Source organism: Canis lupus, chromosome 33, assembly GCF_003254725.2.
Source record: "Canis lupus dingo isolate Sandy chromosome 33, ASM325472v2, whole genome shotgun sequence".
In the NCBI taxonomy this organism is placed as follows: Eukaryota; Metazoa; Chordata; class Mammalia; order Carnivora; family Canidae; genus Canis; species Canis lupus.
This window is the reverse complement of record NC_064275.1, coordinates 24515495-24539317: the sequence shown is the minus strand read 5'-3', so window position 1 is coordinate 24539317 and position 23823 is coordinate 24515495. Positions and strand designations below refer to the sequence as shown.

The 23823-nt window shown below is 34.0% G+C and overlaps 2 protein-coding genes across 5 annotated transcripts in view; one reads left to right on the top strand and one right to left on the bottom strand.

Moving 5' to 3' along the window:
- The window catches only part of STXBP5L (syntaxin binding protein 5L), a 381900-nt gene that overhangs the window by 357288 nt on the left and 789 nt on the right, over nt 1-23823 (bottom strand). For all 4 annotated transcript variants that reach the window (XM_025475838.3, XM_025475864.3, XM_025475854.3 and 1 more), the window contains exon 2: nt 23088-23284. In XM_025475838.3, the coding sequence (XP_025331623.1) occupies nt 23088-23276 (189 nt within the window). In that variant the 5' untranslated portion in view covers nt 23277-23284. The remainder of the gene's footprint in view (nt 1-23087; nt 23285-23823) is intronic.
- The window catches only part of LOC125754232 (uncharacterized), a 65264-nt gene continuing 65205 nt past the window's right edge, over nt 23765-23823 (top strand). Inside the window, exon 1 of the mRNA XM_049105251.1 lies at nt 23765-23792. Coding sequence (XP_048961208.1) covers nt 23765-23792 — 28 coding nt within the window. The remainder of the gene's footprint in view (nt 23793-23823) is intronic.

Below are 23823 nucleotides of genomic sequence, written 5' to 3'. Positions count from 1 at the left end.
AGCTGAAGAAACTAAAAATCAACGATTTTTCTTAGATCTTTAAGAGAACTGAGGTCACAGCACAAACCACTGCTACCAAAACTGGAGAGATAAGACAGGAAGAAATAGAGAAGTACAACTTACTGGAAGAGAAGCCTAATCACAAAGACCTCTTCATATGGACCAGTACTAGAGAAGGAAAATCTAAACTGTTATTGACAAATTGCTAGAGGTTCCCTGTCGACAAATTTGAGAGTAAAAAAACTTCAGCAGACCTTTAGTGAGGCCCTATGCTATTTTTGAGTTTTATCTCCAGAAGCCCTACCAGGTTCACACTTTTTTTAAAAGATTTTATTTATTCATGAGAGACATAGAGAGGCAGAGACATAGGCAGAGGGAGAAGCCGGCTCCCCACTAGAAGCCTGATGTAGGACTCCATCCTGGACCCCAGGATCATGCCCTAAGCCCAAGGTAGATGTCAACAGCTGAGCCACCCAGGCATCCCCTTACCAGGTTCTCATAGTGAAGACAAGAAAATTCCCTCCTGCTTCTGGCAAGAAGGGAAAAATATACATTTAGAAATATGTCCAGAACTTCTGTTGTTTTTAACAAGTCCTACCTTCAAGAGAAACTATTTTATCAGAACCTAATCAACTAGGGAAAGAAAAATATTCACTCCAGTCTCCCACTCCTTCATATGTGGAAGGGAAATGTCAACTCTGACCTTGCCATCTCACTTCAGGGGAAAAAAGACTGAGAAGTACTTGTGAAAGTCACAGTCTAAGGGACAGGCTCACTAAAGTATAAAATAAAGTGTAACTGCTAAGCTAAGAAGAGAGAGAAAATTTAATCATATAAAATGCTCAGTAGGGGATCCATGAGTGGCTCAGCGGTTTAGTGCCTGCCTTTGGCCCAGGGCGCAATCCTGGAGTCCCAGGATCAAGTCCCACGTCGAGCTCCCAACATGGAGCCTGCTTCTTCCTCTGCCTGTGTCTCTGCCTCTTTCTTTCTCTCTCTCTCTGTCTGTCATAAATAAATAAATAAATAAATCTTTTTAAATAAATAAAAAAATGCTCAGTAAAACTTGAAAAGGCAGAAAAATAGTATAAGAAAAAATAAATAATATGTACAACAAATAGAATGGTAATAAATATGGTAGATGTTCACCCAACTATATAAATAACCACATATTAAACAACAAAGGACAAAATACACCAATTGAAAGATAGAGATTGTCAAAGTGGGTAAAAAAAAAAAGGACCTCAATTATATGTTGTCCACAAGAAACCCACTTTAACTATAAAGACATAGACTAACTAAAAGTAAAGGTATAGAGAAAGATACCAGCTAACACTAATCAAAAGAAAGTGGGAGTAGTTATATTAATTTTAGGCAAACCGACTTCACAACAAGGAAGTTTATCTGGGATAAAAAAGGGATCTATTTGGTGATAAGGGGATTAATTCTCCAAAAAGACAATATAACCCTTAATGTGTATGCATCTAACAATAGAGTATTAAATACAAAAGGCAAAAACTGACAGAATCACAATAAGAAATATATAAATACACTATTATAATTGAAGACTTTTACACTCCCCTCTTAGTGGTAGATCTAGCAGGCCAAAAATCAGTAAGGACATAGTTGAAATGAATAATATGATTAATCAAGTAGATCTAATTGACATTTATAGAATACTTCATCCAGCAACAGAATAATCTTCTCAAGCTAATACAGAAAATTCACCAAGATAAACCACCTTCTGGATACTTACTAACAAATTTTAAAGGACTGAAATCATACAAAGTATGCTATAAAACCATAATGGAATTAAACTAGAAATCAATAAGAGAAAGAAGCTGGAAAAATTAATTTCCAAATACTTGGAAATTAAACAATACACTTCCAAATAGTACATGAGTTAAAGAAGAAATCTTAAGAGAAATTTATAAGATACTGAAGAAATTTTTAAATGCTTCAAAGAAATTTGGCATCAAAAATTATTCTTCATTTGGGAATAGAGGCAGAATATGATTTGGCAAAAACAACTGAGACAGCAAAATACACAAAGATAAAAACCTGGGGGAAAAAAACAAATCATGAAGAAAAAGGAAGAACAACAGCACATTAGAACTAATCTGGTAGGGAGGATAAAAGGATATGAAAAAAATTAAAAGTCTCAAAAAATTTTTTTGTAGTATAAAGTTACAAAAGAACACAGTTTGGTAGTTTCAGAAAACCACTACGATTCCTTTAAAAGTAATCCTTTAAGAAGATTAAGAAAACTTTGGCCAATAGATTTGGAATTAAACTAGCTTTGCTGCTGGTCCCCCAAAGATCTTTAATCCTGGTTCCTCAAGATCAATCTGAACATTTGGATTCTTGTCCAGACTCACATTTCCTCCTGCATCACTCCTGCCTCTACTCTTCCAGGTTCTGTAACTTTCATTTTGAATCTTAATCTCTGCCTGTATTTGATCACACTAAACCAAACAAATACAATCTTTAAACAAACTGTCATTTGTGACTATGCCCTATGTGCTTCCTTGCCTGAATCTTCACCAAACTCAGTAAATTAAGTTTGTGAGTATGATATATTCAAGAGTCTGGCCATCCTTCTGTTAAATACAATGCTCTCCTCAAAATATACATTTGCTAAAGATTTTAGAATTACTTCACATAATTTCCCTTTATCGAATAACCTATTTTTGCCAGTATAGAAGTGACTAAAAAGGAAGGTTTAGAAAAATGGAAGTGAGACCCTTCTAGCATTGTAAAATATTTGCACTGATGCAGGCTAGACAATAATCCTCTCCTGTAATTTGGTTAAATAACTGGTTTAAACTGATGTCACACAGCTCAGGTGAAAAATCAGGATATCACAGGCAGCTTACCTATTCACACTAATATATATACAATAAAGCTCCCTATAGGATTTTTGAAAATCAGTTTTATTTCTACAAATAGCTTTATTTTTGGAAACTGGTTTGATTCCACAGCATATGGAATTTTGTATATTACCCAGCTATATAAGAATACTAAATTAAAATAAATAAATAAAAATACTGAAGTGATTGATGTGCTGTGTTGAACTCTCAGAAAAACAAGAGTTACTTCAAATCTTCTATCAGCTAGAGTTAAAAATGAGTATATACTAGGGAATTATATGGAAGAAATAAAATTTGCATTATTTTTTCAAAATGGAGAGGAAGAAAAATATGATAAATAGAGAAACAGTACAAATGAAAAGAGCACAAGCGATTGTTATACACATATATATACAACTTAGGATACTTGTTTTCAAGTACACTATTTCAAGTATATTATACTAAACAGTAGTTGTTGTCGAATAGTTATATAACAAATTAAAATCAACCAATATGGATTATTAGCTGTCAACTAATAAAATAATTCTCTTATCAGGGTTTTGAACCAGGCCTAACTAGCAAGATATTATAGCAACTTTAGCTACAAAAGCTACTTTAAAAAAAACTGCTGAAAGAGAAAAAGAAACCAATCTCTAGCAGCTATCAACTAGAGTTTGCCTGGCACTAAAAGCTAGGTGATGGTGTTTTCCAGTTGAACACGAACAGTTTCATAGAAATCAACATCAAACAAGGTCACTCTATGATCACGTGAAGACAAGAAAAAAAAAAAAAAACACTGGAGAATCACATCTGGGTACTGATACATGTAAGAACACTGTGCAAACCACAGTAATGATTGTTTCCTACATCCAACTAACATAAGCAACTGGGATCCCTGGGTGGCTCAGCGGTTTAGCTCCTGCCTTTGGTCTGGGGTGTGATCCTGGAGTCCCAGGATCGAGTCCCATGTCAGGCTCCCTGCTTCTCCCTCTGCCCGTGTCTCTGCCCATGTCTCTATGTCTATCATGAATGAATGAATGAATAAATAAGTAAGTAAATAAATAAATAAATAAATAAATAAATAAATAAAATCTTAAAAAAAATAACATAAGCAACTGCTGCTTCTTTAGCAATTATACTTTAGCCTTCCTACATAAAAATTCTTAGGATTCAAATGACAGAATTGTCCCCCACTTTCTGACAACACTCAATTCACGTTTCTTTGACCTTTCCTAAAACCAACTAACATGCACCCAAATCCTGTACAAGTCCTAATACCCTCTTACTGAGATGTTTCATGGTTCCCTTTCATATGCAATCTCCTCTGTCTGATTATAGAAATACAGTCTGGTTGATGGGCATAGATACTGCACTTCCTTTCAAATGTTCCAAAACCCAATCTACATGTTATTTTGGCCAGTCTTTAGCCTAAAAATTAATATAGTATTGGCATAAGAACAGAAAGATGGAAGAACATTGTTATCCCAGATTCAAATTCTAGTACCTATCGAACATTAATTTATGACAATGGATTATCACAACTAGTAGATAGAATCAGTTAATAAATGATATGATAAAACTGGGTTATAAGGAGGAAAGAGTCATTTTAGAGTCATACCATATAAACCAAAACAAATTCTAACTGGATTAAAAAATTAAAATATAAAAGATCAGGGCACCTCGGTGGCTCAATCAGTGAAGCATCTGCCTTTGGCTCAAGTCAAGATCCCAAGTCCTGGGATTGAGTCCCTTGTGGGGTTCCCTGCTCAGCGGGGAGTTTGCTTCCCTCTGCCTCTCCCCCCCCTGCTCGTGTGCATGCCCTCTCTTTCTCTCGCTCACTTGTTCTTTTTCTCTCTCATACTCTCTCTCACACTTGCTCTCTCTCTCAAATAAATAAATAAAATATTTTTAAAAATAAAAAAACCCCAAAAGATCAAAGCACCAGAAAATAAAGTGAAATAGAGATGATTATTTAATCAAAACTCTGAATTTCAGAGGTAATTGTTTGGCTTAGAAGAGATAAAAAGGAAAGGACCAATAAATTTAGTTATACAAAAACATATATATAATGAAAATTATGAACAAGCAAAAAATGAGCTAGGAAATTTTTTTACAAAAATATAACAGACAAAAGATTGATATATTTTATATATAAAAATTTTATACAGGGGCCCCTGGGTGGTTCATTTGGTTAAGCTTCTGCCTTCAGCTCAGGTCATAATCTCAGGGTCCTGGGATCAAGCCCCACATGAGGCTCCCTGTTCAGCAGAGAGTCTGCTTCTCCCTCTCCCTCTGCTGCTTCCCCTGCTTGTGCTCTCTCTGCCAAATAAATAAATAAAATCTTTTAAAAAATTAAGAATTAAAAATTTTATACGAACTAACAGAAAATTACTAACAACCAAGAGATGAGAAAGTAACAGATATGAAAAAAATTCATGTTAGAAGAAACTCAACTGGTTAATAAGTATATAGGAAAATAACCAAGATCACTAATAACCAAAAAATACAAATTAAAATAACTATAATTTCTAATTTTCATATACTAAATGAAGAAAAATATTTTTAGGCACGCTTGGGTGGCTTAGTTGGTTGAGCATCTGCCTTCGGCTCAGGTCATGATCCTGGGTCCTGGAATGGAGCCCGCAGCCTGCTTCTCCCTCTCCCTCTGCTTTTCCCCTGCCCCTGTCAGACTCTCTCTACCATTCTCTCTCAAATAAGTAAATAAAATATTTAAAAGAAAAAAAAAGAAAAATATTTTTAAATACCTAAAGTTTGTGACAGTATCACTAAACCATTAAACTGGCAGTTATATATCACTAAGGTAAATTTAAATTGGTGAATCCTTTTGGATAATTCAGCAAGATATATGAGTATACAACTCAACCATATTAACCTTTAAGAATCTAGTCTGAGAAAATAATACTGTATATGCTGAAAGCTTAATGATCATACATACATTAGATCATTATTTTTAAAATTGAAGCAACCTGAATTTCCAATAATGAAGGAAGTGTGTATCCACCAGATGGAATGTTATAAAGCCATTAAACTTACGTAAAGAAAAAATTCCTAACATAAAAAAAGTTTATGTTCTAATGTTAATCTAAAAAAACTAGGATGTAAAATCCTCTATAAGAGCCATAACATAATATAACATAATATCCAGATATAACTGAGATACTAAACACATAATATATAATGGCCAGACCAGGTATGACAACAAAATTCTGGCCCAGAAACTGCAGCAACTAGCCTAGGAAACCAAACCACAATCCCTGCAGCAACCATTCCAGGAAGCCAAACCACAACCTCTGCAGTAATCAGCCTAGAACATCAGGACTTGGTCAATGACTGCCAGTTTCCCTGATTTTTGCAGATCTCTCCCCCCACAACACTTCAAACTCAGTATGAATAAGAGAACAACAAATGTGATTTCCAAACCAATCACATAGAATGCCCCATTTCTAGTTAGCCTGCCTCCAGTTTCTCATATCAACAACTTCCTATTAAAGCATATCTGAAGTCTACTCTTTTTTTCCACTTAAAAGCTTTCCCCACTCTGCTACTTGCCTCTGAGCCTCTTCCAAATGCAAGTAATGATGGCTGACTCCTTTACTTTAGCAAGCTCTAAATGAATACCCTCTGTTTTTGTTTGCAGTGGTCATTTATGTCCATATAACAAGAACTAAACATACAAAAATACTGAGATAAAATGCACCCCAAAAAATCACTAATTATTATCTGTATGAGTATTCAATATATGGATAATTTGATAATGTTTTTCTCTCTAGCCTGCTGTATTTTCTGTAATGAGCATATCTATACTTACAATGGAAATGTAATTTTTCAATAAAAATATTTTGATGGACTACATTTCAGTAATAAAGAAGGGACAAAGTACTGATACATTGAACAACACAGACAACCTCAAAAACATTACGTTGCATGTAAGAAGACACACACATACACAAACACACACACAAAAATACATACTGTAAGATTCTATTTATATGAAGTCCAAGAACAGGCAAACCTAAGCTATAATAAAAGCCAGAAATTTGTTGCCTCAAGAAAGGGGTATGAGTGGGAAAGTAACTGGATAGAGGCAAGAAGAAATTTTTTTTTTATTTAAATTTTTATTTATTTATTTATGATAGTCACAGAGAGAGAGAGAGAGGCAGAGACACAGGCAGAGGGAGAAGCAGGCTCCACGCACCGAGAGGCCGATGTGGGATTCGATCCCGGGTCTCCAGGATCGCGCCCTGGGCCAAATGCAGGCGCCAAACCGCTGCGCCACCCAGGGATCCCCCAAGAAGAAATTTTAAGAAAATTTCAGGTATTCTGTATATTTTGACTGATGGTACATAGCTATATATAACTGTCAAAACTCATTGAACTGAGTATTTAAAACCTATGAATTTAGGACTCCTGTGTGGCTCAGCGGTAGAGCACCTGCCTTTGGCTCAGGGTGTGATCTCAGGGTCCAGGGATAGAGTCCCACATCAAATCCAGCATCAGGCTCCCTGTGAGGAGGCTGTTTCTCCCTCTGCCTAGGTCTCTGCCTTTCTCTGTGTGTCTCATGAATAAATAAATGGAATCCTTTTTTTTTTAAGATTTTATTTATTTATTCATGAGAGACACAGAGAGAGAGAGAGAGGCAGAGACAGAGGCAGAGAGAGAAGTAGGCTCCATGCAGAGAGCCCGATGTGGGACTCGATCCCGGGACTCCAGGATCACGCCCTGAGCCGAAGGCAGGCGCTAACCGCTGAACCACCCAGGGATCCCCAATAAATGGAATCTTTAAAAACTAAAATAAATAAAAAATAAAACCTATGAATTTTATTATGTGTAAATTATACCTCAAATTCTTCTTTCCTTGTTCTTCCCAACTTTGTTTTCAGCTGTCAAATCTTAGGTGTTCAACTATTAGCACTATATCCCCTCAATATTTGAGTCTTGCTCCAAGCTTTTTAATCCTATAGCTCTCCTCAGAATGAAATATACAGACACTGTGAAAATGTTAAAATTAAATAAATTACGTTTATGGTGAATGTATAATCCTGTTTTGTATGAAGGCAGAAAATTAGATTAGTTATCAGGAAATAAAAAAGCATGATTTGAAGATTATTCTTTGAAGATTACACTGAACAGATCAAGATTAAACACTTTTCAATCCTTTCAAGGAAAAATTAGTAATAAAAGAGAAATGGTGACATAAAGAGCTATTTTGGTATATTAAGAGTACAATAAGAGTATTAGACTTGTTAGGAGAATAAAACTGTGGCAAAAGAAACACATTTTAAATATCTTCCAGGACACCTGGGTGGCTCAATTGGTTAAACATGTGCCTTCAGTTTAGGTCATGATCCCAGGGTCAGTTTGGTGGGGAGCCTGCTCATCTTTCTTCCTCTGCCCTCCTCCTCACTCATGCTCTCTCTCTTGCTCTGACTCTCTTTCTCAAATAAATAAATAAAATCTGGGCAGCCTGGGTGGCTCAGCGGTTTAGCGCCACCTTCAGTCCACCGCGTGATCCTGGAGACCCGGGATCAAGTCCCACTTGGGGCTCTCTGCATGGAGCCTGCTTCTCCCTCCGCCTGTGTCTCTGCCCTCTCTCTCTCTCTCTCTCTCTCTCTCTCTCTCTCTCTCTCTCTGTCTCTCATGAATAAATAAATAAAATCTTTAAAATCTTAAAATAAATATCTCCCAGATTCTCTCACTTTAGAATAAAAGAGCTTTTAGCCAAGAGACTATAAATAGAAATTAAGATAAACAAAGGACAAAGAGAAAGATAGCAAATATACTATAACATGATTTTAAAAATAGAAATACAAGGTAAAAAGGAGGAAAGTGGTAAGGGAGAAAAGAACTTAAGCCATTTAAAGAAGACTAAAAGAGGAAATTTCATAAAAGCTACAAAAAATGAATTAAATACACATGTTGCAAATCATTAATTGCATAAAAATATAAGTGGTTCATTTAGTGTGGGCTGGCCTCACAGATTAAAAAAAAAAGATGGCCCAGTTACAAAGTGCCTAGTATAGAGTTATATATAAAATAGGCCTTCAATAAATAAGTACATAGTAAGTAATACACAAAAGTAAATGAATTCACCTAATACCTATGCTGAGTAACTGTCAAAACACAAGAGTATTGAATATTACCTCAAATAGCAAAGAAATTTTGGTTAAGATAGAACTGAAAAAAGCAAAGAAAGTTCCAATAATAACTATCTAAGGATGGAAGGGAATTAGAGTAATGAAACTTCTGAATTATATAAATAATCAATAAAAATAATATACAGATTATTTAAAAATGGAACTCTCAATAAATCAAAGTATGTTCCTCATAAGTATTTTGATCCTTTCCTTACTGCCCTCCAATCTAGTTCTACAAGTATAGTTAGCCTATTAACCTGAGTCTTAGATATCCTATAACTTAGAAGAGAGAAAACTCTCTCTTCTCCAATAACTTCTCTTAAGAGAGGGAAAAAAAAAGAGTTGACTAATCCACTTTCAGCTTTTTAAAAAAGATTTCATTTAGTTATATTTATTTATTTTAGAAAGAGAGAAAAAAAGAGAGCACGAGTGAGGAGAGGGACAAGACGGACAGGGGAGAGGAAGAGAAAGCATCTCAAGCAGAGTCACTGCTGAGTGCAGAGCCCCATGCAGGGCTTTATCTCAGGACCTGGAGATCATGACCTGAGCCAAAACCAAGAGTGAAACATTTAACCAACTGAGCCACCCAGGCTCTCCTCAGCTTCTTGCTATATAATTCTAAGTACTATAGAGTGAGTCTTTGTCAAATAAATGTTTTACTTTTTCATCTATTTTTAAAATATTCTTAAAACAAGAGATATGTGAAACTGGCTCCCATCCTAATCCCTCCAATAACTTATGTCATAGATAAAAATTAATACCATCGGATGCAACCTAAAGAATCAACTCCAGTCTTATTTTCACATATTCTATGTCTTTTATGTCTCTTATATTTTCCTCTTTTCCAATAATCTAAGGGAAATTTACCCTACATCATGAAGTAGGAGGAGTAGCTTAGACTTACTTAAAAATACTTTTTCCAATTTCTTAAAAGATGTGACCATCTCTAGAAGATAAATTTTAAGTCTGAAATCTATTCCTCACATATAATCTAACAGTTTAAAAAGGCAATAGGCAAAGAGTTTTGTTTTCAACAACACACACAAAAGCATAAGATACACAAAACAAAACTCTGCAACTTTACACAAATTGAGTTAAAGACAACTTCAAGCCAGATGAAAATGCAGTGTGAACCTTGTTTGGTTTCCCATCGAAACAAATCAATTACAAAATATGGAACAATTGAGGAAATTTAAACATTAAATGCATATTAGAGTGTATAAAGAAACTCTGTTAATGTTTTTAGATGTGATAATCGTACCAGAGATTTTTTAAGAGGAGAAGGGGAGACAGTTTATATTTTTGAAAAGGAGAACGGGAGGATGTTATCTCAGAAGTTTTTACAGATGAAATGGCATAATGTCTGACATTTGCATTAAAACAATAAAACAGATCAAGATTTGCAAAGTTGATAATTATTGAAACTAAGAGTTTATTATGGTATTTCCTGTTTATTTTCAATAAGGTAACTCAAAAAACAACAGATAGGTGAAAGTAATGAACATCTTTGTAAAAGGCAGAATAATGACCCCCTAAAGAAGCTGTGAATATGTTAAGTTTTATGGCAAAGGAGAATCAAGGTTGCAGATGAAATGAAGATTGCTAATCAGTAGACCTTGAAATGGGGAGATTAATCTGGATTATCCCAGTGGGCCCAATATGATCGTAAAGGTCTCTAAATATGGAAGAGGGAAGCAGGAAAGTTAGTGTCACAGTGATGCAGTGTGAGAAAAATTCAAATGGCCAGTGATGAGAAGAACATAGAAGGAATTATAAGCAATTCTTTAGAGAAAACACTCTCTTAGAGCCCTAACAACACCTTCATTTTACCCCAATGACACCCATTTCAGACTTCTGACCTCCAGAACTGTAAGCTAATAAATTTGTATTCTTCTTATACATCTATTCGCTTTTTTAAATGTACCTTTTTTTTTCAGATTTTATTTTTAAGTAATCTCTACTCCCAACCTGGGGCTTGAATTTTCAACCCCAAAATTGAGTCATATTCTCTACTGACTGAACCAGCCAGGCACCCCTTTATACATCTATTCTTTTTTTTAAAGATTATATTTATTTATTTGAGAGAGAGAGAGAGAGGGTGCTCATGAGCAGGGGCAGTGGTGTGGTGATGTAGAGCACAAGTAGAGGGAGAAGCAGGCACTCACTGATCAGGGACCCCGACTTACAGGATCCTGAGATCATGACCTGAGCCAAAAGCAGATGCTTAACTGACTGAGCCACCCAGACATCCCAACACATCTCTTAAAAGTATTAATTGTATCAACTCTATCCTCCATTATAGTGTGCCCTTAATTTTATTCATCATCTTACTGAAAATAGTTTTACCTTAACTTCCTCCTGATCTAAATGGGTTCTCTCAGTTCTGGTTTGTTTTTAATTTGTCAGCTTTGTTTTCACTATCCTTGACCTCTCTGCAATGCTGAGACATTCCTGAGTTTCTTTCTTAATATTCTTTCTGAAGAAAGCATCAGATTATTTACCTCTACTTTTGAGTTCTCCTCTTAGTATTCTGCTTACTTCTATTTTTCCCTTGTTAGGTTTACATTTCTCATTTACTCAGATGTTTACAAACTGTAAGCATTTCCCTCAGACTCACTCTAATTTCTCAATTGATTGTACTACTAATGATTTTCAAACTTTTTTGGTTTGCAGATTTATAGAAAGATATTTAGTCAATTTATAATGAATAAATTAGACTGAACATTAACCAATCCAATTAATTTTCTTGACAGTCTAATTTTGTTGTGTATATTTAGGTAAAGTACTAGTTTTTAATGTCACTGAAATTTACAGATGATTAGCAAAGAAAAAAATCTTTTTAAAACTATCAGTTTTCTCTAGTTACCAATCCTTACCTTTCGGATCCAGGCATCAAATCTACATTTAAAACCACCATTACAAAATGATCAATTTTATTTATAATGAAATGTCATATACTATGATGATGTTTTTATGCTATTTTCAATCCAAAAGATGTTTATCAGATATATATATAAACCAATTATAAGGCACCCATCTCAAGTTAAAACATGATATATTATATACATTTTCATATTCATTATACTGATTATATCATTATATCATTACATTCATTGATTATATCATATATCATTACATATCATAATAATTATATCATTACATGCAAAATAATTCCATATACCATTAATAACAACTGGTAATTTTAGGCCTCCAATGGAACTAAAATCATACTCTCCTTTCTAATATCTTATATAAGTCCAGAAAATATCTTAAGTGATTTTACTGATAAATCAACCAAATAGTATTATTGCAGTCATTTAATCAAGCCTCTACACAAGTATCACAGTGGGCCTATTATGTACTTTCTGAGGTCTTGTAGTCTATTCTTTATAACTACTTTCTCTAAATCCTTTTAATATGGTTTCTAATTTTGGCTTTCTAAAATTTAATCACTGATTTTCTAAGTCCTAATCGATGAATTTTAGCATTACTTAGAAAGTTAGGCATGATTCCCCACTGTATTACACACATTAAGGGATTAGCCTTTCAAATATTAAAAAGATGCTTTAAATTTTTTAATTTAAAAAAAGAGCACTAAAAAAATAAAAAATAAAAAATAAAATAAAATAAATTAAAAAAAAAAGAGCACTGCAGCTATAACCAAAATATTTTATAAAGATCATTATTTTGACAATTAAGTAGGAACAAAAAACTCAGTTTCCTCTAATAGGAAAAAAACTCAATTTAAAGCTTAAAACAAAAGGGAGACAGAACATGAGAGACTCCTAACTTTGGGAAATGAACTAGGGGTGGTGGAAGGGGAGGAGGGCGGGGGGTGGGGGTGATTGGGTGGCGGGCACTGAGGTGGGCACCTGACAGGATGAGCACTGGGTGTTATTCTGTATGTTGGCAAATTGAACACCAATAAAAAATAAATTTATTATTAAAAAAAATAAAGCTTAAAATAGGGCTTCTACTTCAAACCTTTAATGAATACAAAGTTATTGCTATTAAGCTAACATGTAAATGGTATATAGAAATATGATATTAGAAAGCAATACAATCATTCTATCATTAAAAGTAAACTGCAACTTAACCCTATGATTTTTTGCAGGCAAATCTTCAAGTGAAGGCAGAAGGAAGTCTACAGAAATGCACTAAACTTCAAGATATAAGAATTCATTTTAATCACTAGTAATAATCCTACGTATAAACAAACTTGGAAATTATGTTAAGTTTTTAAGATAGTTCTATATTGGGACATACATAAAGTATGATAGTGCTAATTTTTAATATGTATATTTTTAGTTGAAGTATAATTAACAGTGTTATATTGGTTTTGGGTGCACAATATGATTCAACAGTTCCATCCTATCATTCAGTGCTCATTATAGTAAATGTATTCTTAATCCCCTCTATTTCACCCATCCCCTCTAGCAACGACCAGTTTGCTCTACTTTAGAGTCTGCTTTTCTTTTGTCTTTTATCTAGCTTTGTTTCTTAAATTCCATACATAAGAGAAAATCATATGGTATCTATCTCTGTCTGACTTACTTACTTAGCATTAATACCCTCTAAGTCCATCCATGTTGTTGCAAATGGCAAGATCTCATTCTTTTATACGGGTGAGTAATATTCTACTATATATACATCACATCTTTATTCATTCATCTATCAATGGCCATTTGGGTTGCCTATTTGGCTATTATAAATAATGCTGCAATAAACATCGGGGCGCATACATCTTTTTGAGTTAGTGTTGTTTTCTTCGCATAAATATCCAGCAATGAAATCACTATCCATATGGTAGTTCTATTTTTAATTTTTTTGAGGAACCTGCATGCCAGGTTTTATTCTTTTGCATGTAGCTGCCCAGTTTTCCCAGCAACATTTCTTGAAGAGACTGTCTTTCCTTATTTTATGTTCTTGCCTACTCTGTCACAGATTAATTGACCATATAATTATGCATTTATTTCTGCAATTTCTATTCTGTTTATCTATGTGTCTATTTTTGTGTCAGTATCACACTGTCTTGATTACTGGAGTTTTGTAGTGTATCTTGAAAGTGGAATTATGATACCTTCAGTTTGTTTTTTCTTTCTCGAGATAGGTTTCTCTATTCAAGGTCTTTTGTGATTCCATATAGATTTTAGTATTATTTGTTCTAGTTCTGTGGGAAATGCTGTTGGTATTTTGATAGGTATTGCTAATCTAATGCTCTGCATATTGCTTTGTGTAGTATGAACATTTTAACAATTATCAGTTCTATCAATCTATTCCATGCTCACATGGAATATCTTTCAATTTGCTTATCCCATCTTCATTTTCTTTGATCAGTGTTTTATACTTTTTGGAGTACAGGTCTTTCACTTCATTACTTAAGTTTATTCCTACATATTTTATTATTTAGTGTAATTGTAAATTGGATTGTTTTCTTAATTTTTCTTTCTGCTACTTCATTATTAGTGTATAGAAACACAACAGAGTTCTGTTATTAACTTTGTATCCTGCAACTTTACTGTATTATCAGTTCTAGTAGTTTTTGATGGACTCTTTCAAATATTCTATATATAATATATAGTACAACATCATCTGAAATTGAATGCCTTTGTATGCCTTTTATTTCTTTTTCTCATCTGACTGTTCCAGTATTATGTTGAATAAAAGTGGTGAGAACAGACATCTTTCTCTTGTTCCTGATCTTAGAGGAAAAGGAACAAGAGAGAGCTGTAAGTTCTTACCATTTTTTTCAAAACGGAGTATGAATACTATTTGTTTTTAAGATAAGAACTACCATACTGAGACCAATAATCCAATTTACTGATAATATATTAGTACCAAAGAACTTTTTGTAAGAAAATGTGACTGTTCTCTACAGTAAATTTAAAAATTTATAAACAGGGGATCCCTGGGTGGCGCAGCGGTTTGGCGCCTGCCTTTGGCCCAGGGCGCGATCCTGGAGACCCGGGATCGAGTCCCACGTCGGGCTCCCGGTGCATGGAGCCTGCTTCTCCCTCTGCCTGTGTCTCTGCCTCTCTCTCTATCTGTGTGTGACTATCATAAATAAATAAAAATTTAAAAAAAATAAAATAAAAAAAAAAAATAAATAAAAATTTATAAACAGAGATGCCTGGGTGGCTCAGCAACTAAGCGCCTGCCTTGAGCCTAGGGCATGATCCTGGAGATCCCAGTCCTTCATCGGGCTCCTACAGGGACCCTTGTTCTCCCTCTGCTTGTATCTACCTCTCTCTCTCTCTGTCTCTCGTGAATAAATGAATAAAATCTTTAAATAAAAAAAATTTATAAACATACTTCCTACAAGTCTATAATCCCTTACATGAGCCAGTCCCTGCACCCTTATGCTCTTAGGATAAACAAAGTAGAGATAAAGATAAACAAAGTAACTGAATAATCTAGCTTTTGTTTCGGATTCTAAAAAAATAATAATAGTTTTAATTCCTTTGATACTTAAATTTGTTAACATCGCAACCCTAACAAGGTTGCTTAAGTCTTCTGGTTTGCCTCCATTCCTAGTCTTAAAAATGCCTACCCTCAACTGTCCATTTTGGTGACAGAAGCATGAAGTCATTGTCAGATGCTTTACCCATTATAAGTTATCCTGCAGTGTCAACAGCACTATCTTTTGTTCTACCAGTTATAGTGTAGAATGAGAGAAATTCACACATCTCAGGGAATATTTTAATGAATGAAAATTGCAGATATGTAGACCTGTGATCATGGTCTTGTGCCAAACTCAGTTACAAAACCTTCCCAAATAAAATGGTGTTAAATTAGAAGAATGTGGAGACAATGGAAAACCTAAAGACTGATGATAATAATAGGAATACCTAGGCATTTGTCCTTCTTGAGCTTTCCAGGGTCCTGGAAAGCCTAATTCTCTATAGTCCTCTTTCTTTCTTTCTTTTCTTTCTTTCTTTCTTTCTTTCTTTCTTTCTTTCTTTCTTTCTTTCTTTCTTTCTTTCTTTCTTTCTTTCTTTCTTTCCTTTCTTTCTTTCTTTCTTTTTCTTTCTAGATTTAATTTATTTTACAGAGAGAGAGAGAGAACACAAGCAGGGGGAGGGGAAAAGGGTGAGAGAATTCTCAAGCAGACTCCCCATTGAGCAGGGAGCCTGACATTCGCTCAATCCCAGTACCCTTAGCTCAGATCAAGGATTAGACGTTTAATGAACTGAGCTATCCAGGTGCCCTCCACACCTATGTTCCTGATTTTATAGCCATTGATCTGAGAAGATCTAATGTTATATCTGGTATGAGGATCATGTTACAAATCCATTTCCTTACAGAAGTTACACCGGTTATCTACATGTTATCTCTGACACTAACACCATTTATAAAAACAACTTACAAATATAATGAATAGGAAGTTGGCTAATTTAAGAGTTTACTCAAAACTTTAGGAATTATTCCACCTGGTTCTTGTAATATATTTATTTTTGTCTATTTCATTAATTAGGTCTAGAGCATTCCATGTATTTGTCACTGTCAATCTAGTACTTCTGAATTGTTCCCCTAAAAAGATCATTTAGAAACAAAAATATCCCTTATACCTTCCTCAATAAAAACTGAAACTTAATTGAGTATCTCTACAATCTTCTTTTTCATATCTTATTGAAAATTACACCCATATTCCTAAAGTGGTGTCACTCACTGAATGGTTTCCATGACATTTACTTCATAAGAGCCTTTTCCAAGAGGCTGTTCAAAATAATATCTAATTTGCTCTTTTTTTTCTTTTAAAAGTAGGCTCCATGCCCAGCATAGAGCTTAAACTCAAGACCCTGAGGATCAAGACTTTAGATGAGATCAAGAGTTGAATGCTTAACTGACTGAGCAACCCAGGCATCCCTCTAGTTACATTCTATCAGTTTCCTTGCTCTCATTTATTCATCTATTCATTTAACAAATAATTAACTGTCTTCTATATGGCAGGCACTGTTCTATGAATTGGTAAGGTAGTAGTGAACATAAGAAGGCCCCACCTTCGTGAGTTAAATTATGATAGAAGTAAACAACAAGCAAATATATAATGTAATAGCAGATAGTTGTGTTATCAAGAATAAGTAATCAGGATAAGGGCAGAAAGAGAGCAAGTGAGCAGCAATCAATGAAGATCTCTCTAAGGAGGGAGACAGAACATGAGAGACTCCTAACTCTGGGAAATGAACAAGGGGTGGTAGAAAGGGAGGTGAGCGGGGGGTGGGGTGACTGGGTGATGGGCACTGAGGGGGGCACTTGATGGGATGAGCACTGGATATTATTCTATATGTTGGCAAATTGAACACCAATAAAAAATAAATTTTAAAAAAAGATCTCTCTTCTTCTCTCTTAAGAAGTTAACAATTGAACTAAGAATTGAATAATGTAAAAAGGAATATGTAATATAATTATTAGGGAGGAGAGTGTCCCAGGTAAAGGAAACAGCAAATGCAAAAGCCTTGAAGCAGAAATCATGTCTGAGAAATGGTAAGAAAGCCAATGTACCTGGTGCAGTTTAAGTACCAGGAAGTACAGTTGAAAATGATGTCTTATCAGGACCAGATCATTTAGATCTTTATAAGACATTAAGAGGAATTTTGTTTTTATTTTTAAGAGAAATAAAAGCCATTGAAGAGTTCTGAGCAGGAAGCCCATAATACGATTCAAAATTTAAAAGGATTCTGCTGCTTATTATGCGAGGATACTGTGTAGTGAGGACTGAGTGAAAACATAAAACACCTAGAAAGCTATAGAATAGTAGTCCAGGCAAAAGATGTCATGGAAATGAAGAGATGTGGTCAGATTTAGGATGTATTTTGAAAGGGAGCCAACAGAAAAGTCTATCTTCTCAAAGTCTCTATGTTTCCTAAGCAATTGATCATGTTGATTTTTTTAATAAGAATGATAAAACAATTGATCATGTTGATTTTTTTAATAAGAATGATAAGGCAGAAAAAATGCTGGATTTAATAATGGAAGAACAGAGCTTTAAACTTAGCTATGCCTAAGCAATTGATCATGTTGATTTTTTTAATAAGAACGATAAAGCAGAAAAAATGCTGGATTTAATAATGGAAGAACAGAGATTTAAACTTAGCTATGCCTCCTACCAACTTGGAGACCTAAGGATACCACTTCAATTCTCTGGCCTCAGATGTCTCTCCAGTAAAATACAAATATTTAGACTTCTTTGCCTTACTTATAAAACTATTATGAAGGTCAAATGGGAGATCTTACAGATGAAGTTCTCTAACTTTAACCAACCTGCTAGATTAACAAAAACTTCCCATTCTCTTTGCAAAACATAGATTGATATTAATGATTCCCTGAATACTTACTACTAGAAACTCTAGCTAGCATACTCATACTCTCCTACTTCCAGCCTAATTAAGTGTAGGTGAGTTAACTATAGGCATATATATGTGTATATACATATATATACAATATATTCATAAATCTAGATATATATCTAGTTTTTATATATACATATACACATTCATGTATATATACACTCATCTATACTTTTTAAATATATGTGAAATATATAGCTGGTGCTTGAACAACATGGTAATTAATCTCATGGGTCCACTGATGCTTGGAATTTTTTAAATAAATATAGTACCATAAATGTATTTCTTCTTATAATTTTCTTAATAATATTTTCTTTTCTCCAGCTTACTTTATTGTAAGAATATTGTAAGAATCATCTAGAAGGACCTCACATTCTGCTTCAAGGCATATAAGTTCTTACTCTACTTTAAATAAATTAAAATAAAAAATTATACATAATGAATTTGGGATATTTGTGGAAGAAAAGTTCACACAGAACTCCAATTAGAGAATCAATGTTCAACAAAAAAATCTTGTTCATTTATCAAGTGATTTGTAAATTAATGTATATTTACATGTTTTCAATTTAAATAAAATGTTTAAGACATTTATCATTATTAATAACTTTCTGCTTTAATCTCATTTCAATTAATCAACCAACCATGTTCATTCATAAAGTATATAATTGTTTTCAGTACTGACTGTGTATCAAAATCTTCTGTGGGGCCTTTTCAAAAAATCCAAGTGCGTAGGCCCAATCCCTAGGGACTGATTCTCTAAGATGGGTGAAACTAGAAATCTCTCTTTCACACAGAGTTGAGAACTACTGGTCTGCTAGGTAATGAGCAGCCTAGCAATTATATGGATACAAATATATTTACCTCTCAAAGAGTTGACAATATAATAGTGACAGAAAAAATAAAATTTCTAATCACAATAAGGTGCTAAATTAACTCTATAGGATATGCCAGGTGCTACAGGTAAACAGAAAAAGCAAAAAACAACAACAGCAACAACAAACAAACAAACAACTCTCAAAGAGTTGACAATATAATAGTGACAGAAAAAATAAAATTTCTAATCACAATAAGGTGCTAAATTAACTCTATAGGAATACGCCAGGTGCTACAGGAAAACAGAAAAAGCAAACAACAACAAACAAACACAAAAAACTAACTCTGCTTTGAGTAGTAAAAAAGGAAAGCAGTGGTCAGAGCTGGTTTCATGGAGGTGGTATTTTAACTATGAAATAAAAAGTAACTGGGGCAGGCATCTGAGTTGCTCAGTCTGTTAAGCATCCAACTCATAATTTCAGCTCAGGTCATGATCTCAGGGTCCTGGGATCGAAACCCTCCTTGGGCTTTGTTCAGCAGGGAATCTGCTTGAGGTTTCTCTCCTCCCTCTCCATCTCCCTCTCCTCATGCTTGTGCATGCTCTCTAGCTCTCTCTCTCTAAAATAAATAAGTCTTTTAAAAAAAAAATAATTGGGAACTCTCCAATTTTATTAAACCTGGAAAGGATATTGTAGTCAGAAGCAAGAGATTAAGAAAAGGCACTGATATATGAAAATACAGTGCTGTCAGGTAATGTAATGTTTAGGAAATCAAAGAAATGAGGATGGAAAGGTAAACAGGAACCCTACCTAAAGGGAACTATATAGAGAGCAAGTTAAGCAGTTTGACATTTATTGTAAGGGCAATCATTTCAAACTGTGTTTCATAGAATTCAAGTTCAGAAAAGGCATTTCATGTATTTCACAAATATCTGAACAAATAGACATTCAAATGTATACATACTGAACGGAGATTGCAGTAAACCAACATATTGTTTTTGCTAATCTTGAACCAAAGTTTCTTCTATCATTTCTGTGTTTTTGAACTTCTTTTACATTTGTCACTGATTATAAAGGTTGTAGCTTTATATCTTTACCTTAAGGCGAGCAAAAGTCCTACTACCTGCCAGAGCTGATATTATACAACAAAAAACAAATATTAAAAAAAAAGATTTTTATTGAATAGCTACGTAATTTATTCTTTAAATGTGTGCCAATAAAGTATATTTATCTGTTTTAATAGATGTTATTTACAGGGTTTCACATTAGACTTTTGTTTGTAGAGCGTCACTGCACTAGGGAAACCAACCCAGAATTTTTTGCAGGGAAATGATATAATGAACATTAGAGTTCAGAAATAACCATTCATATAACAAAATCACTTGGAATAGGGTAAAACAAGAGGTAAGAAGATGAGGGAGGAAGTGATTTCAAGAGACTGGCCAAGAAAATACGATAGAATGAACAGGTACTGGAAATGGCGAAAAGGGAACAGATTTCAGAAATACTAAGGGGGAATAGATAGGATTTGATGACTGATCAGAAAATAGAGAGCAGGATGTTTTTCAAAAGAGCGGATTTCAGATTTGTACTTTAATTTTGGCCATGTGGAAAAGGTACAAGTACCCAAAAGGTGCCAACTGCTTAGTACTCAGAATAGAATGTTCTTTGCACATTTAATCAGTGAGTCCAAATGAAGTCCCCATTTTAGTAACAGTTCTAACTTTGAAACTTCCTTAATCCATTTTCATATATTTTATTCTTTAGGTTATAGTCCAGGTAACCTAAAGTACAATCATAAAATCACTTTTTAAAATTAACTGTATTGCTATCCAAAAATAATTTAGTACTTTCCCCATTTAGTATCATTTCAATACTATTAGTGTCCCACTTATATAACTATCTTTCTAATTACTTTGAAAGTATAATTTTGTTACCTATATTACTATAGCCCACTGCTTATAATCATCTCAACAAGGTAATTTTAAAACTATAAGAACGATATAAAAATACACATCTTATTGTCTTTCCCAATTTTACACATTGCCTTCATTTAAGTGCCTTATTTGATCTTCCCAATAACCTTCTTAAGTCAGAAGAGCAGAAATACTTATCATACTATATGGGAAAAATCAAGGTTCAAGGCAGATAAATGGCTTGCCCAAGACACATGTCTGGCAAGTGACAGAGCTTTAAATAAAATATAATGTGATTCCTAGGCCAGTGTTCCTACCATGCCATATGTTTTTGAAGTAATACATATTTAACTTATGCCACTTTTCATGTCTATTTCCTATCTGAATAAATAGGAAAATAACTATATATCCTATTTTCCTCTCTTGCATTCATCCATTTTCCCTGAAGTTTTTAATTTAAAACCTCCTCTACCAGGTTCAAAACCTCAACAGTCCAATGCAACTCTGTTACAGTGGTCTATCTTTTGTATGTCAATTTTATCTTTACCAAAATTCTCCTGCCTCACATTCATGAACTAAAAGAATTTGGAAATCTTTTCAGAATCTGGGGTGGAAACAGCAATATGCCAAAGATTAGATAATCAGGGCATTATTCAACTGATTAGCAGTTCAAATATGACTGCTAGGACCCTTTTATATATTTGTCTCGTGACCGATTTTAAGCCCTAATCTGACAAAGTATATATTATTTCAAATTGAGAATGAAATTATATACAACTTTGTATACAAAATTTTATGCATACAAACCTCACAGGGTAGAACTACATCTATCTGGCAATAATCTGACCTAATTCTGAATAAACTCACTTTTATGTAAACTAATATATAATACTTTAATAACTACAGATTAAATGTTTCTATAATGACCTTACTGAAAATGGAGACTAAGACAATAATTGAAACCTATCTCATTATATGTTATTTACTACAAAAATAATTTTAATAATTTCAAAAAAATTATTTTGAAGTACCAAAAAATTTAATAATTTCTGTGATTTCAAAAATTCATGATTTGTTCTTATGTATTCAAATATTTTAAAGCTATATTCATCTGTATCATATGAAAGACTTAGTAGCTTTTTTAATTGTACAATGGCAGGTCAAAAACACATTCCTAGAAACCCCCCTCCAAAAAGGAATAATAAAAATTATAAACTATGTCAGAAAATATAACTGTCTAGTAGCAAAATGTTTGTTTTGTAAATTCTCGTGTCTCCCCATCAGAAACTCTTTCTTTTGCTTATTCATTAGAAGTTGAACATTTAAGCATAATTACCTAAAATGTTTCCTCACTAAACCAGAACACAGGCTACATTTTAAGTTTTTACAAATATTAAGTCCATGGCAAGTTGTTTATTAAGAATCTAAGAATCTGGGGATGTTTTTCCACAGAATTTTAAACAACAAATATAAAACCATACCATTAGATCTTTTAAAATGGATATATTTATTTAGCTATTATCTACTTACTTCTAGCAACATCTTAATAGCCATAATTATCTTATACTGCACAGTGAAATAAAATAATAGTTTCTCTGAATGTCAACAAAGAATCAACTAGAATGATTTTTTTCTGTCAGTTTACTACTTCTACATAAATATTACATTAAAAATGTCCACAATTTAGGCCTTACCATTGTCTTGCAAATTCTACTTCTTATGTTGGCTTATATCCACTTCAAACTAACATAGCTTTCTAAATTGATGCTGAAGTCAATGCTTAGAATATCTTTATTAATTCAAACGTCTATCTATAGAGTTCTCTAATGCTGGCATCTCAACAATTTCCAGTCCCTAGTGTCAGCCTTGTTGTTTTTTGTTTTGTTTTGTTTTTGTTTTTTTAATTCTTCTTTCCTCACAAGAAAGAAAGAAAGAAAGAAAGAAAGAAAGAAAGAAAGAAAGAAAGAAAGAAAGAAAAGAAAGGCAAGCTTTAAGCCAATTCAAAACTTACCTTGCATATCTGGAAATACTCTGAAGTCAGGGTTTCCTGAATCTCCTCTTTAAGAAGCCCTGCAGTCCCTCCAGGATGTACGGAACCACTTCCAGCCCCACCACCACTGTTACCGCCACTGCTGCTACCACTGCCAGGGGAGGAGGCAGTTAAGCCATCCAAAACTTTTCGGAAATTAAACTTCTTCATTTTAAAAACTGTTGAGAAATGCAAAAAAAAAAAAAAGGGGGGGGGGGAGGGTGACTTAACACACGGACTTACACCTGCGTGAAAGTGTTCAGCTTTCATCAGTCAAGGCAGTAGCCAGTCCCCATTTTAAGAGCCTTGGCTCTAAGTGACTAAAAGAAAAAGAGGGAGTCAGACTTTATCGTGTCAAATTTTAATTCCAAAAAAGAACACCCTTCAAAAAAAAAAAAAAAAGATAGTAAAATAATGACTCTAAAAGCAACAGTATCTCCTCCTCATACACCCCATTTTCAAGGGCTTTCTCCCCAGCTGTAGCTACGCTTTATCAGCACTGGGGTAAAAATAAAAGGCAGTGTCATCATCGTCATTAGCATTATATCATCATTATTATTATACAATCGAGCCGGAGTCCAAAAGACCAAGACTCTGTCTTCTCTTCAGGGCGAGCCTTCCTCCTAAAGGGTTCAGCTCAGAATATTTTCAGATAAGCGATGTCGAGGTCGCGCGGTGGGAGAGCGGGTATTTACTACCACCTTCTGGGCTCTCCCCC